Below are 15,650 nucleotides of genomic sequence, written 5' to 3'. Positions count from 1 at the left end.
CCCCCCCCCCCACTTTTAAAAACGATGCTACATGTCTGGGCCAAGCCCCCCTAGCCCCTCCCGGTTCCGACGCATATGCAGATTGTGTTAACTATTCTACGCACGGTCCTTCTGATTAGATGAGGTATATGCATGAAACGGGCCGGGAAGTTGAATTGGGTGGGGGGGGGGAGGGGGTGACAGTCTTTTATCTTAAGTTCCTATTGCAGATATTGATAATAGTTTCAGCTGTATATGCATGTGAGATTTGACCTAACGAACAAAATTTAGAAAAGGGATACGATGCACTATACACCCACTTCCTGGTTTGAAATTAAAAAAAAGTTTGTAATTTTTTCCAGTCAGCTGCAACAAAAAAGAATAAAGGTCATGCATGTACGTGAATAATTGTATCATATTTATGCAGCATAAAGTGTTAGTTCCCGCACTTCCTTGGGATATCATCTAGCATTATAAGTGTAAATATATTTGAGCTGATAAAAGAAATTTTTACCGGGAACCGCGAAGGTTCCGATGAGAGAAAAATTTTGCTTTGAACATGGGTTGGGGAGGGGGTAAAGGGGTATATGCAGTGTTCCTTTCGGCAATTTTACTATCTGAATTTAATTTTGAATAACCTGGAAGTGTGTGTTGGGGGGGGGGGGGGTAGGATATTTTAAGAGGCCTTCCCAACCCGTTCATCTAAATAAACCCAAATTAGATTTTGTACCGAGTCCTTCCCATCCCAAGCTGCGTAAACACTGTATTTTGGTATTAAAAAAAACACTGTACCGTTGTTCTGCGAATTCTGGCGAAACTTCCTATATATCGATGTGCTTATAATGAATAATTAAAAGTACTAGCTACGTTTATAAATATGTATATATGTATATTTCCTTGTCATGATTTTCAATAGAAAGTGTAAAACGTAACGTATATTATCATCAAGTTAAAAAAATAGGCAGCCACCTACGCTTTTTTTAAATAACCTGCTGATAAGTGTTGAGTGTTCACAATTCAACTCAAACTATATCTTTAAAAAAAAAAAACATGCACCATACAAAAGAATTAAAATGCATCGTATTTAAAAAGGAATCATACAATTTAAAATTTTTAGATCGAGTTTATGAAAGAATTTGAAATTAAAATTTCAACGCATGAACTGTTAAAATTCATGCAATAAAACAATAAATCGATATATAAATATTTCTATAACTTAAAAAAATAATAATAGATGTTATAAATTTCAAGCAATTAGTAGAATAAATAAAAAATTAAATATTTTAATATTATGATATATTATATTATATATATTATTTATCATAATAGATTATATTATGATACAGTGCTGTTCGTCAATATGCCATGTTCATCATTTTTCTTAAATCTAAAAAAAATCAGTAAGTCAGGGAAATACATTAAATTACTACTTATTTTAAACCCCTCCTCCATCTATTTACTCATAAATTTAAGTGAATTCTCCGTTAAATATAGATATGTTTCATAGTACACGTCAACTTTATTATTATTTCGGATATATTATTTCTACAGTCTCGAACTTTCCATTTAGTATTTAACAGCCATTTTCTGGGGTCATACTAAAACACGCCTGCCGACGCCTGCCGGGGAAAACACGCCTGCCGAGAGAAAACCGCACGCCTGCCGTTTACCTGATGGATTATTTTAATATTTTCTTTGATATTTTATTTAACTTAACTAAATTAAGTATCATAATAACAAAAAGTTGACTTTATATTGATTATTTAGCACAAAATTAGCAAAAATGTTCAATGTTGGTAAAGATAGATAACTCTTACGTAGAATCCATACGCCTGCCGAGGAAATCTAGACGCCTGCCGTTAATTTGATGGATTATTTTACTTTTTTCTTTGATATTTTATTTCTTTTAACTAAATAGATGATAATAGAAATCAAAAGTTGATTTTATATTAATTAATTAACACAAAATAAGTAAAAATCGGGTAAGCTGATAGCTCTTACGAAGAAATCATACGCCTGCCAAGAAAATGTATACGCCTGCCGTTTAGTTGATGGATTATTTAAATTATTTCTTTGATATTTTAGTTTATTTGGCTTAATAAACGATAACAGAAATAAAAAGTTGACTTTAAATTCGTTAATTAACACAAAATTAGTAAAAATCGGTAAAATAGATAACTCTTACGCAGAATGCATACGCCCGCCGAGAAGAGAACACGCCTGCCGCTTACCTGGTGGATGATTTTAAATTTTTTATTTATATTTCATGTTTTCTAACTTGATAAATGATCAGATTAATTAAAAATTTACCACATTTTTTAATCAACACAACATGAGAAAAAACCACACGCCTGTCGTTTACCTGAAGATGAATTAATATTTTTCTTATGTTAGTATTTTATTTTACTGTACTAAATAGCAAGCATAGATAAGAAGGAAAAAAATTGCGAAGGGCTAAAAATAAAGGGAAAACTCTTATGTAGAAATCTTACGACTGTCGATTTAATATGCACGCTTGCCATTTTATTTATGTCATTTTTATTTGTATAAACTAATTTATAAATTACTTAAAGATTGCTAAATATAGACTTAACATGTTGCCTTATAATTATGTTCATAACTTTACTTATTGCTGCTATTGATTAATCATATTATATGAAGTCGGGTGATACGGAATGATATAATATGTATGTCATCCCTTTTAAGTTTGACAAAAGTTTTGTTTTCTATCAGAATTTAATATTTTGATTAAGCCTGTCGCTGAAGCTTTTTATGATAGAAATACAGGGTAAGATTTATCAACACGTCTATAGATACGAAACGCCCAAGGAATATACATGTGTACGCTTTTACGCTTGTCGAATACCTATATTATTGCATGACATGATTTTTTTCATTAATTTTCTCCTTCCGTCAACTGTGTACATGATCATAGAATAAGAATGAAATTAAACTTTGTGTGTTGTAAAGAGGGATACTTATAATCAATATCATAACTTTTCGCCTAACGCAAAAATTGATAATCTTGTATTTTCAAACAATATTTCATATTTCATTTAACTTTACCAAGTAAACGAATAAAGACATAATAATTAGATTTCAATGATATTAAAACGTAACACGAAACGTGTGCATCCAGTATATTTTTTTCAGGGGGGGGGGAGGGGGTAGTATTTAGGTTTGTCCGGGGTTGGGGTGTCGGGGCAAGATTTTTGGTGATTTTACTTTAAAAAAAAATTATTTTCCAAGGGAGATGGGGACTCATCACCCCCACTTCAGTACAAAATTCGAGTTTTACCGGGGGGGGGGGTAACTCTACCCACCTCCCCCCGAGTAGATCAACTCATGAAAAGAATGAGTGAAAATCATTTACAAAGCCAAAGAAAAATTCTTAGATCATCCCCCCAAAAATTAATGAATGGTGACTGATATGAATATTTGATGGACGTTAATGAGTTATACTAACATTGTTATTGTTAGCAAGAACATTGATATTGAAATATCCTAATCTACGACAGCTTACTGATCACAAGGGTCGATCTATAATATTGTTCCACGATCTTATGGCCTATAGACCAATCCTGTTTTAAAGTTTTTCTAAATACTGGATAACAAATCGTGTTTTAAAAAAAAATGTAAACCAACAGAAATCGTGATACCAGTGGTTTCCTATACATAAGCGTCGGAACCGGGGGGGGGGGGGCTAGGGGAGCTGAGCCCCCCCCCCCCCCCCCACACACACATACACTTTTTTTGCAAAGTTAGACCTAACCAATGGGCACATAACATCATAGAGGGTTCAGCCCCCCCCCCCTCCACACATTTCCAATGAAAAGATGGAAGAGTCATAGGTATAATAGCCCCCCCCCCCCCCCCCGGATTAGGAATTTCAAGATTTGGGAACTATAACCACTCCCCCCCCCCCCACGGATAAGGATTTTTCCTTCCTTGTCAAGATTTCAGAGGATTAGTTTAGCCCTTTGCTTCCGACGCCACTGATATATATAAATGGAAACCTTTATGAGAAAGGAGAGGGCTTAAGAAACGTGGCGTGTACGTACGTGTATATATGTAGATGTTGTATATGTTGCGTGTTAAAGCAAGAAATTAAGCTGTTTTCTAGCATCTCTTTCTCTCTTTCTCTTTCTTTGTCTCCTCTCCTTCTTTCACTTCCTCTCTCTCTCCGTCTTTTCCATCCACTGCCCTCTCTTTCTTTCTCTCTTCAATAATGGAAACAATTCAAATATCAAGAGAAAGAAATACTTATAAATGTAGTTGCACCTGCGTTCAACTGTTCTACTACATGTATTTTTCAATAAAAAAAAATTCAATAAAAATATGGAGAAAACTGCAGCGAGTCGGTAAGCGTAAGACATTCACATTCCAAATGTTCGACATCTGAATGTGGTGGTTTTTTCGGTTTTAATTTATTTCATGAGTAAAAATTTTCTGAGTCAAAAATAAACGCAATATTCTATGCAGATCGGTTGTCTTTGAACTTAATGAACGTAAAATATCTTCCCGGCAATTTTTATATTAATCAACCATACTGACTATAATTAACCGTACGTCGTGGAGGTTGATATGTTTATTGATAAAAAAAAAAAAAGAAGAAAGAATAATGCATGCATTCGTAATTATTGATTCTTCAATGTATATAATCATACCATACGGCTTACAATATCACTCACTTCACTATCCCTCAAACGGTTACACTCACAGTTTTGTAAATAGAAAAGCGGGACCACAATCTGAACATGCACATACAGATTAATGTATTTTTATCTCATTATATTACAAATCATGTAATAATAACAAAATAATTTACTCATTATGTTCTTTGCTATAATATTTTGGGCGAATCGGGGTTGGGGCTACATGTCCAAAGATAACTAGTGATCGTTGCTCTACTGATACACGTGTATACATACACGTGTTAGTTTCTTGTGTATTCTGTGTGAATTGAACGGTTTTTTGTCTCTTAAGAAACAATAGACCTTACCTACCTGTATATTGGAAGACGACCGTGAAGCACGCACCTTGTACACAAGCCCCCCCCCTCCCTCTCTCTCCCTCTCTCTCTCTCTCTCTCTCTCTCTCTCTCTCTCTCTCTCTCTCTCTCTCTCATGTGTTTTAGGTGACTGAGAAAAATAGTTATGAACGAGTCGATCTACCTAAGTATGTCTTAAGATACTATGTATAGCCTTTGAACTTACACCTAATTATTATTAAAACCTTGCAGTCCACTTTAATTATTCCAATTGATAGAGCAAGGTCGCCATATCATGGTTTCTGACTCTTATATTTGTATTTTTTATGTATCGATATGAAATTGAAGAATAATACCATTTTATCCTTATACATGTATATGTATATATCATGTACAAGCACTTAATAAAAAAATATTTCTGATTAATAAGCCATCAGTTTTTAATTGGTCAGACTTACGCCTCTTCATAAAACATGTATAGTCCATTCATAACCGTAAACATTGAAACATTTGTGTTACTATATATCTTCGTGAAGCTTATAAAATATAAAGAAAACAAAACTTATTTTGTAGGGGAAAATATCATTCATTATCATTTACGAGACAGTCCAGGCTTATAACCAAGAATATTGACACGATTTGAATCACTTTACAACGTTAATCATTAAACCAGGGTTCTTTTTTTTCTCCATTTAAAACTGATACCATAAATCGTAAAATTTTAACCCGGTCACATTTTCATCAGCTTGGAAAAATTGAATGAACTTAATACTGAATGATAACCTCAAAATAAAGCATATACTGAACATGTAGCTGCAATAATTATACCGGTATATTGATTGTGTTGAATATTGAAACAACCTACAGAGTTCTGCTTTGATTTGGTAATTGCATGCTCTATAAGTCTGCTTTATTTCTTCTACGAACAGAATAAGTCATCACTGGAAGGTTAAGCGTGTATTGGATTTCAAAAGTCTATAGTGGGGTATGATTGAGTCTGTTAGATTTTCTTGTTAGAAAAAGCCGGTTTTTTTTTTTAAATATTCAAACTGATACCCCCTACCCCTCTTTCCCTTGAATGGAATAATTATCCGCTACACTGATATCATGCAATGTAAAATTTTGCTACAGGCTTATGAATGTCCTGTGTAATATTTGATTTTAAAAACGCAGCGAAACAGAATCAGAATCTAGAGATTTAGATATAGTTTGGTAAACTAGGCAGTGAAAGTCTTGAGATGAAAAAGTTTTTCAAGATGTAAACAGTTACAAACATTGTACAGAACTAATTGTGTACGAAAATGTAAATGCACTTTGCTTAAAAAGTCTAACCTTTCCCCATATACATTTACTAGAATTAATAATTTAGGAGCATAAATATTTATAAAATCTGGAATGCATACACAATTTAAGTACGCTAGCCTGTTTGTTTAAGAAATACATTATATAGCCTTCATACACGGATAAAGGTTATGCCAGTCCACTTCTCTAAAGAAATGAAATTATCGAATTGCATCTTTTGAATTGATTGAGTTGGTGTAAATATTAATTTCCATTACATGTCTTGAATTTTGTATTTACATGTTCACCCAACACAGTATTTACAGTTTGACTCCATACGTATTTCTGAACTTAGTATAACAGTGCATTAATTATATATATATTCAGATCATACTTTCCTTCTTAATTCAGACACCACTTTTAGGCTAGATCGTATGAATATATAACATAAAATATTTTGATTATACGTAAAATACATGCATATTTTAAGGGTTCTTCGAAAACTTTAATCTTAAAATTCGAGCAGAGACATACAAAAGTCATGTACATGTATATACAGGTAATTAACAGTACATGTATGTCCCTGATTCGAGTTTGTAATATATCTTTAATTAATTGCAACAAAAAATAAGGTTATGAAAACACTAATAAACTATAACTATGTAAAAAGCTGAAGTTTTTCAAGAAATAAAAATAAAACACATGGATAAATGATTAAATCAGCAGGCTTATTACAACTCAGTGTCTCGGCAGGCGTAAGCAGGGTAAGAACTCTTTGTCTTCTTTACAGACTTTGAACATTTTTAATAATATTTTCATTAAACAGCGAATGCAAAATAACCTTTTATTTCTTTGATCATGTATTTAGTTAGGAAACATAAAATATCCAAGAAAAAAAAATCATATATCAGATAAACGGCAGGCGTATAGATTTTCTCGGCAGGCGTATGCGTTCTGCGTAAGAGTTATCTATTTTACCGATTTTTACTAATTTTGTGTTAATGAACGAATTTAAAGTCAACTTTTTATTTCTGTTATCGTTTATTAAGCCAAGTAAACTAAAATATCAAAGAAATAATTAAAATAATCCATCAACTAAACGACAGGCGTATACATTTTCTTGGCAGGCGTATGATTTCTTCGTAAGAGCTATCAGCTTACCCGATTTTTACTTATTTTGTGTTAATTAATTAATATAAAATCAACTTTTGATTTCTATTATCATCTATTTAGTTAAAAGAAATAAAATATCAAAGAAAAAAGTAAAATAATCCATCAAATTAACGGCAGGCGTCTAGATTTCCTCGGCAGGCGTATGGATTCTACGTAAGAGTTATCTATCTTTACCAACATTGAACATTTTTGCCAATTTTGTGCTAAATAATCAATATAAAGTCAACTTTTTGTTATTATGATACTTAATTTAGTTAAGTTAAATAAAATATCAAAGAAAATATTAAAATAATCCATCAGGTAAACGGCAGGCGTGCGGTTTTCTCTCGGCAGGCGTGTTTTCCCCGGCAGGCGTCGGCAGGCGTGTTTTAGTATGACCGCATTTTCTGCTCACGAACGTTGCGTCGTGAAACTGAATTATTAAAAGACGTTTATTCTTATTTAACACAGACAGAATGGCAGAAGGAACAAAGTAAGGAGATTTATATATGTTATAATTTGCTAAATGTTGTTTAAAAAATAATATTGGGGCAGAATCAAGGCTAAAATAACAAATATTCTTACGCCGGTATCCCTATTTTTTTCAAAATCAGCAAGTCATCATTTCGAGGAACGCTTATTTTCCTTTCAGAAAGCTTACAGTTAATTAATGATAATTCCATGATATCAAAATAATTACATTTGTTACATGATTAAAACCAATTCCTTTGTGAAGGAAGATTTTTTTTACATTTCTTAGACAAAGGACAAGTCTGAATTTGCAGACGACTATCAACGTGATAATTATGAAAAACAATGTCACGATATAGAATCACGTCCTGTGAAATTTAAACGTTACAGATTTTATGAAAATTTATTGCGGGAGCACGGAGGAAGATTTTTTTGAGATGAACAGGGAAATCCTTGATCCCCTTTGTCTGTTTACATCATGACGTCATGTTCTAAATACAGACGTGTCACAACCAGATCATTAAGTTTCACTTTTATTTTGAATGACTACGTTTTGCAGTCTCATATAAAGTGAAAACACTTCTTTTTTAATGCCCTCTGTCATTAAACAATTCATAACTTTTTACCTGTTTTGTAAGATTAATGCTAACTGTAGATTAACCATGTTGCATAATTTGGAACACAAATGTGGAAAGATAAGATTTACATGAAATAAATCATTTTCAGTGATGATTTGGCAACAGCCATTCTGAAAAAGAAGGACCGTCCAAACAGATTACTGGTAGAAGAAGCTATAAATGAAGACAATTCTGTGGTTTCCCTTTCACAGGTACATCTATAGGCATCAACAACTTTATTACAACTTGTTCTTATCAAAATAATGTGAAATGAATAGCAACTTTTGTCATATTAACTATATGAATCTCAAACATTGTACCCAAATTAAAAACAGAAAAGAGAAGCAATCCTGCAGTCGATTTCTAAATATTATATTAATGGGATGATAAAATTTGGAGAATGCAATGAATGATAAACCTTGGCTTTCAATTCTTAGGCCAAAATGGATGAGCTTCAGCTCTTTCGTGGTGACACAGTTCTGTTGAAGGGAAAAAGAAGGAAGGACACAGTTTGCATTGTTCTCTCTGACGACACAGTTAGCGATGACAAAATCCGAATAAACCGATGTGTCCGTAACAATCTGAGAGTTCGTCTGGGAGATGTTGTCAGGTACAGAGTTATACATGCTTGTGTGTAATCTTTATTAACTAGTAATTATTCAGCAAGTTTGGTTCAGGGTGAAAATGAAAGCTGTGTAAAGAATTTCAACAAGGACATCTCTGTCAGTATATTATATTATAAAATTATCTTTTTTTGTCACTTGAATAACTTGCAGCTTACTAATGAGTTATTGATTTCTCCTCAGTATCCAAGCTTGTCCTGATGTAAAGTATGGAAAAAGAATCCACGTCCTGCCTATTGATGACACAGTCGAGGGACTAACTGGGTACAAAACCAGCATTTACAAATACCTACAGGAAAACTTTCATCATTAAAATATACACATTTATGAAAATTCTTAAGTTCTTACATTTCCACCACTTCATTCAAAATATTTTTTGACTTGAATGACAATTGTAGTTGTGTCTAAATCATGTATTCTTTTACCAATTCTTTTTTTTTATATAAATAATTTTTTTTTCAGAAATCTTTTTGAAGTTTATCTGAAACCCTACTTCCTGGAAGCATACCGACCAATCAGAAAGGGGGACATATTTTTGGTGCGTGGAGGCATGAGAGGAGTAGAGTTTAAGGTCATAGAGACTGACCCCAACCCCTACTGCATCGTAGCACCGGACACTGTCATCCATTGTGAGGGAGAACCAGTCAAAAGAGAGGTCAGTCCCAAACTACCAGTGATTTCTCATAATAGATATGTTCACATTGAGCTGTCAATTTTGCGAAGAAGTAAATGGGAATTCATTGCTCGCCCTTATGGAAATTTCATTTGTAAGGATTATATTTCTATGTGGTTGAGCAAGAGTGTGGTCTTGTTTTAATAGGAGGAAGAAGAGGCTCTGAATGAGGTGGGATACGATGATATCGGCGGCTGTCGAAAACAACTGGCTCAGATCAAAGAAATGGTGGAACTCCCCCTCAGACACCCACAGCTCTTTAAGGCCATTGGAGTAAAGGTACAATTTTTCACCTTTCACTAGAGAGTAGCAGCTAGTATATTATTCAAATATATGAGTTAGTTTCGTAAGAGTAAAACTTATGTTTCCTATTTATCTATTTGTGTGTGACAGCCACCCCGAGGAATACTGCTGTATGGTCCCCCTGGTACTGGAAAAACTCTGATAGCCAGAGCAGTGGCCAACGAAACTGGAGCTTTCTTCTTCCTTATTAATGGTGAGGTATTTTTTTAAAAATGTTTAATAATTTTTGCTCTTGCCTTCAAACTTGGTTAAATTTATTCACTTATATTTGGAAATTCATATATTTAGTCAACGTCAAAATTACTTCCAAAAAACCTTCCATGTAACAATACTAAAAGTTTGGACATTGCCAGCCTTAAGGACTAAGCCAATGTAAAGAATTACCAGACTTTAGAAAGTTATCATTGTTGCCAGTTTCTGTTGGATTTCACTTCAGTCAAACACATAACCTATGAGGGGTTCTCATTTTATTTTTATTTTTTTACAAAGGTCCTGAAATTATGAGTAAATTGGCTGGTGAGTCGGAAAGTAACCTGAGAAAGGCATTTGAGGAGGCAGAGAAGAATGCTCCTGCCATCATCTTTATTGATGAATTGGATGCCATTGCTCCAAAGCGAGAAAAGGTGGAAACTTCTTTATTTAGTATGCAAAAAAAAAATGTTTAAGTAAAGGAACAAAGTTTATTTAAATTTGTGTGTGTAATTACTACAGCCTGGTTTTATTGATGATTTATGTGCTGTGTAGCGATAATTTATTGATACTCTGTGTTTTAGACCCACGGAGAGGTGGAGAGAAGAATTGTCTCTCAGCTCTTGACTTTGATGGATGGTCTCAAACAGAGGGCACATGTGATCGTCATGGCTGCCACAAACAGGCCAAACAGTGTCGACGGAGCCCTGCGACGATTTGGTAAGAACTAAGAAGCTGCTTTCAATCCCTTTAATGAGTTCAGAAATATAATAATTGTTAAATTTCTCTCAGTAAGAAGTATTGAGCTGGTAAGAAGATTATGCTGTTAAAAATGTGTTCAGGCAGGGTGTGATGCTTCATCTGATACAGAAGAAGTTATTATTTCATTGATTTTGCAAACAGGTCGATTCGACAGAGAGGTTGACATTGGAATTCCTGATGCCACTGGGCGTTTGGAAATCCTGAGAATTCACACAAAGAACATGAAGCTTGCTGACGATGTAGATTTGGAGCAGGTGGCCCAGGAGACCCACGGGCACGTGGGAGCTGATTTAGCCGCTCTCTGCTCTGAGGCCGCCCTTCAACAAATCCGTGAGAAGATGGACCTGATTGATCTTGAGGACGAACATATTGATGCTGAGGTCCTGGACTCTCTGGCCGTCACAATGGAGGACTTCAGGGTAAGGCTTTATGTTCTATTGAGGACAGATGGTTACATTATATATTGTATCATAATGTAGAATTGTTACATGTTATCATTGATACCTTTTAGGTAAAATGTAGTAGAAAGTTGTATAAATAAAATAAATAAAATATAATTTCCAAGATAAACAAAAATAATGACCTATTTTCAGTGGGCTCTGAGTAAGAGCAACCCCAGCGCTCTGAGAGAGACCTGTGTGGAGGTTCCGACTGTCACCTGGGAGGACATCGGAGGTCTGGAGAGCGTCAAGAAGGAGCTCCAGGAGCTTGTGCAGGTTAGTGCAAGGAATTGTGGGATATATTGTGTGGTTTGAAAGCTCACTTACCTGGAACTGTTTTTACAACGATGTCTGGAGTAACTGACACTTATTTCATAAGGATGATAGAGAAAGACTTAGTTACTGATGGAAGTTTGTTTTTTAGTACCCAGTGGAACATCCAGAGAAATTCCTGAAGTTTGGAATGACCCCTTCAAAAGGAGTGCTGTTCTATGGACCACCAGGTTGTGGTAAGACTCTGCTGGCCAAGGCCATCGCTAATGAATGCCAGGCCAACTTCATCTCCATCAAGGGCCCCGAGCTGCTGACCATGTGGTTTGGAGAATCAGAGGCCAATGTGAGGGACATCTTTGACAAGGCCCGATCTGCCGCCCCCTGTGTGCTGTTCTTTGATGAGCTGGACTCCATTGCCAAGGCAAGAGGAGGAAACGCGGGAGACGGAGGTATGTGTGTAAATCATTCATTTAATGTCCAATGCTATCAATAAAGTTTTTACTGTCGTATGCTGTTACTTGTACTTGTATAAACTGGTAATTGGTAATGTGGGCACAATGATACACTATCATTAAAGGCAGTTTATCAAAAAGAATGCATGATGGAAACCAAACACTTAAATGCTTTACTTTCAGTTAATCCTAGCTTGTCTACATTATCTGTTCACACCCTTCTGTAACCATCAATTGAGTTACAGTAGATAACATGTAAAATTCCTGTTCATGAAGGGATTGTAGCTCTACATCTACACTGCTTAACTTTTCAGGTGGTGCCGCAGATAGAGTTATCAACCAGCTTTTGACAGAAATGGACGGAATGGGAGCCAAGAAAAATGTCTTCATCATTGGTGCAACAAACAGGTTATTCAATTTAATTTTCTTTAGAACTCTATGTTTATTGAAGCTTTCAGAATTAAAACCCTCTGTTGAATTGGACTTAGTTCTTTAACCGACATTAGCTAAGCCAAGATATTTGTCTTGTACCATACATCCTGTTAACATACTACAGCCTACTCCGGATATATTGAAATTCAGGGGACCATGCAAATTATTTCAATATATCCGTATTTCAATATAAGCGTAATTGACTGACGTGAAGCCGGCATTTTTGAAAGTTCAATCCCGATGTAAGCATAGAAAACCAAACCCGAACAAATTATTAGATCATCATTTATCTATTATAATAAACGGATTACATGGAACATTAGTCCTTGAAAGTTTGATTAAAATTATATCCGAAAGTTTTGTAAGTTTCGTTTTGTTACTATCTTAAACCTCATCATAATCTCGGATCGCATTCTTTTACGTTTTAGAAAAACGTTAGAGAAAAATCTTTACACTCAAACGCTTCAAATATTGCTGAACGCTGCTTGTATATCATCATAAGTGTACACGCGATAATCTCAAAATCCTTAGCTATTTCGAATTTAGGCTTTGTTCTTTCATCAATAGCCATAACTAGTTTGTATTTAGCGTTCGGAGATAAGGTATTTCTTTTCTGTGGGGTTTCCATATTACGTCTAGCCTCAATCATGACATCCGTATTCGTAAAAACAAAAAATTAAACAGTGAATAAATTTTACTTTTTAATAAAAGTATTAAAACACACATGAAGAGAACTTATCAATTCACACCTTTGTATATCAACCGGTCAGTCTGGCATAATTACTGTCACCAACCGTGACGACAGCCGCCAGGGAGAACTTCAACGTAACCGTTATAAAAACAACTAATTATCACCTTTGGGGACCGATCAATGGCTTCAATATAAGCGATATTTCAAAATAACCGATTTCATTATATCCGTAAAATCAATGCAAAGAATATGAGAGGCAAAAACGGGGGATTTATTTCTATTTAAAAATAAGCGGAATTTCAAAATAAGCAAGTTCAATATAAGTGGAGTAAGCTGTACAATTATACATGTTCAAACAGAAATACCTTGTTTGGTACCATTACCCTGTTTCATACTCAATTACAATTAATAACTATCATTGGCCTGGCATCCTATTTACAAAACATGTATATGTATACACAAAGATACAATCAATACTGTATAGACCAGACTTCATTAACTGTTAATACATTTATACAATGAATGCTCTGTTTTGTATAGACCAGACATCATTGACCCCGCCATCCTGAGACCTGGTCGTCTTGATCAGCTGATCTACATTCCCCTGCCTGATGACAAGTCCAGAATCGCCATCCTGAAGGCCAACCTCAGAAAGTCTCCTGTGGCCAAGGTAAGCTGAGGGTAGCCAGTGGTGTCCTGATGGAGGGAGGTAAGCTGAGGGTAACCAGTGGTGTCCTGATGGAGGGAGATGGATGGCAAAAATGTTTTTACTTTAACTAAGGAAAAATTTTTAAATGCAACTTCTTATACAAAATGCAAGATATTCAATGTGACTTAAACATGTTAAATGCTTTATTACTGTATGGGTAGATCCAAGAGAATATCTGAGTTGACCTGTTTGTGATGTGTTACAGGATGTAGACGTGAACTACCTGGCCAAGGTGACACACGGCTTCAGTGGAGCCGATCTGACAGAGATCTGTCAGCGGGCCTGTAAGCTGGCCATCCGTCAGTCCATCGAGGCCGAGATCAGGATGGAGCGTGAGAGGGACAAGGACCCCAACGCCGACATGGTGAGTTACGGACGTGGTAGTGTAGAAACATTAGAATTTTGTTGTGGAAAGTTTTCAAGGATTGTCATTTTCTACGTTTAGTTCAGAAGTGATCGGAATTCATGAAATCAACAAAAATTTAGTTGCCACAAACTATTATTTCACAGTAATCTTAATGACTAGTATTATATTAATAAACAATCATAACAAACAAAGGGAGATGATTTCAAATGTGTATTTTCTTTGACTGTCTTTATCAACAATGTGGTAGAACCTAGAAGGTGGAGGCATTGACTGGAGCTCTGTAATCACACTTGTTGTCTTATTTTCAGGAGGTGGAAGACTTTGACCCAGTTCCAGAGATATCTAGAGCACATTTTGAGGAGTCCATGAAGTTTGCTCGCCGCTCAGTCAGCGACAATGACATCAGAAAATACGAAATGTTCGCTCAAACACTACAGCAGAGTCGAGGATTCGGTGGAAATTTCAGGTTAGTTTCAAGGCCTTTATGCTTTACATGAGTAAGTTTTCCTTTTTAGGAAGGGATTTTAGCAATGATTTTACGATTGATTTAGAAAATGAGGTGATAATTGTGTATTGTTATTGATATATGTGTTGACACATGTCATTGGTTCGTTTACAGGTTCCCAGGACAACAAAGTGGCAGTAACCCGCCCAGTCAGGGCCAGGGAGGGAACTTTGATGATGGGGACGATGACCTGTACAGTTAATCTGGGTCACCCCTACAGGGCGCTGGTCAGTGATAGGAATATTTATAAACCTGTGTTTTCATATTTGATTCATTTCTCATTTTGGAAATGCGCAAACATAGAACATTTTATTGTCTGACGATTAATCTGAGGGACAGCTTTTTCTATCGGTCATCATCATTGTTAGTTCGTGTGCACCCGTGGAAGTACAACATAAATAAGTTGGATAAAGAAGATATGTGTACAATTTTGTAATAAACCAATAACATGTACTGTTTGCTTTTTTCTTCTCTTAAAGAAAGAGAATTGTGTTGTTCAAATTGACTCTGTTTTTTCATCTTATAATGACATTGGAGCAAATGTCCAGAGTAAAATTCTGAATGTTAATGCAGGGCTATGTTCCCTTATTGCGGTACTACCGGTATTTGTAATGTATGTGTATTGTCCTACACTGTTAATCCGTGGTCCAGCATATATTTCTGCTGTCGGAGGCTGCCTAGTCAGATTACAATATACAAACATAGTGTGACGTCATGTTTCAAAGATATAGACAATTGTTT

At 35.2% G+C, this 15,650-nt stretch overlaps 1 protein-coding gene across 1 annotated transcript; it reads left to right on the top strand.

Moving 5' to 3' along the window:
- The first annotated feature begins 7,781 nt into the window (after window positions 1-7,781).
- On the top strand, window positions 7,782-15,362 carry LOC105326153 (transitional endoplasmic reticulum ATPase). The gene is made up of 17 exons (XM_034458622.2): window positions 7,782-7,895; window positions 8,600-8,702; window positions 8,928-9,100; window positions 9,297-9,377; window positions 9,576-9,768; window positions 9,934-10,065; window positions 10,180-10,282; window positions 10,579-10,712; window positions 10,863-10,998; window positions 11,182-11,459; window positions 11,634-11,756; window positions 11,905-12,202; window positions 12,520-12,613; window positions 13,869-13,998; window positions 14,243-14,401; window positions 14,713-14,870; window positions 15,024-15,362. Exons 1-17 carry the CDS (start codon window positions 7,879-7,881, stop codon window positions 15,109-15,111), a joined length of 2,400 nt encoding a protein of 799 aa, XP_034314513.1. The 5' UTR covers window positions 7,782-7,878; the 3' UTR covers window positions 15,112-15,362.
- The last annotated feature ends 288 nt before the right edge of the window (window positions 15,363-15,650 follow it).

The sequence above is a fragment of the Magallana gigas genome, chromosome 7 (genome assembly GCF_963853765.1).
Source record: "Magallana gigas chromosome 7, xbMagGiga1.1, whole genome shotgun sequence".
Taxonomy (NCBI): domain Eukaryota; kingdom Metazoa; phylum Mollusca; class Bivalvia; order Ostreida; family Ostreidae; genus Magallana; species Magallana gigas.
The sequence above is the reverse complement of the archived record's forward strand: the minus strand, read 5'-3'. Positions and strand labels throughout refer to the sequence as shown.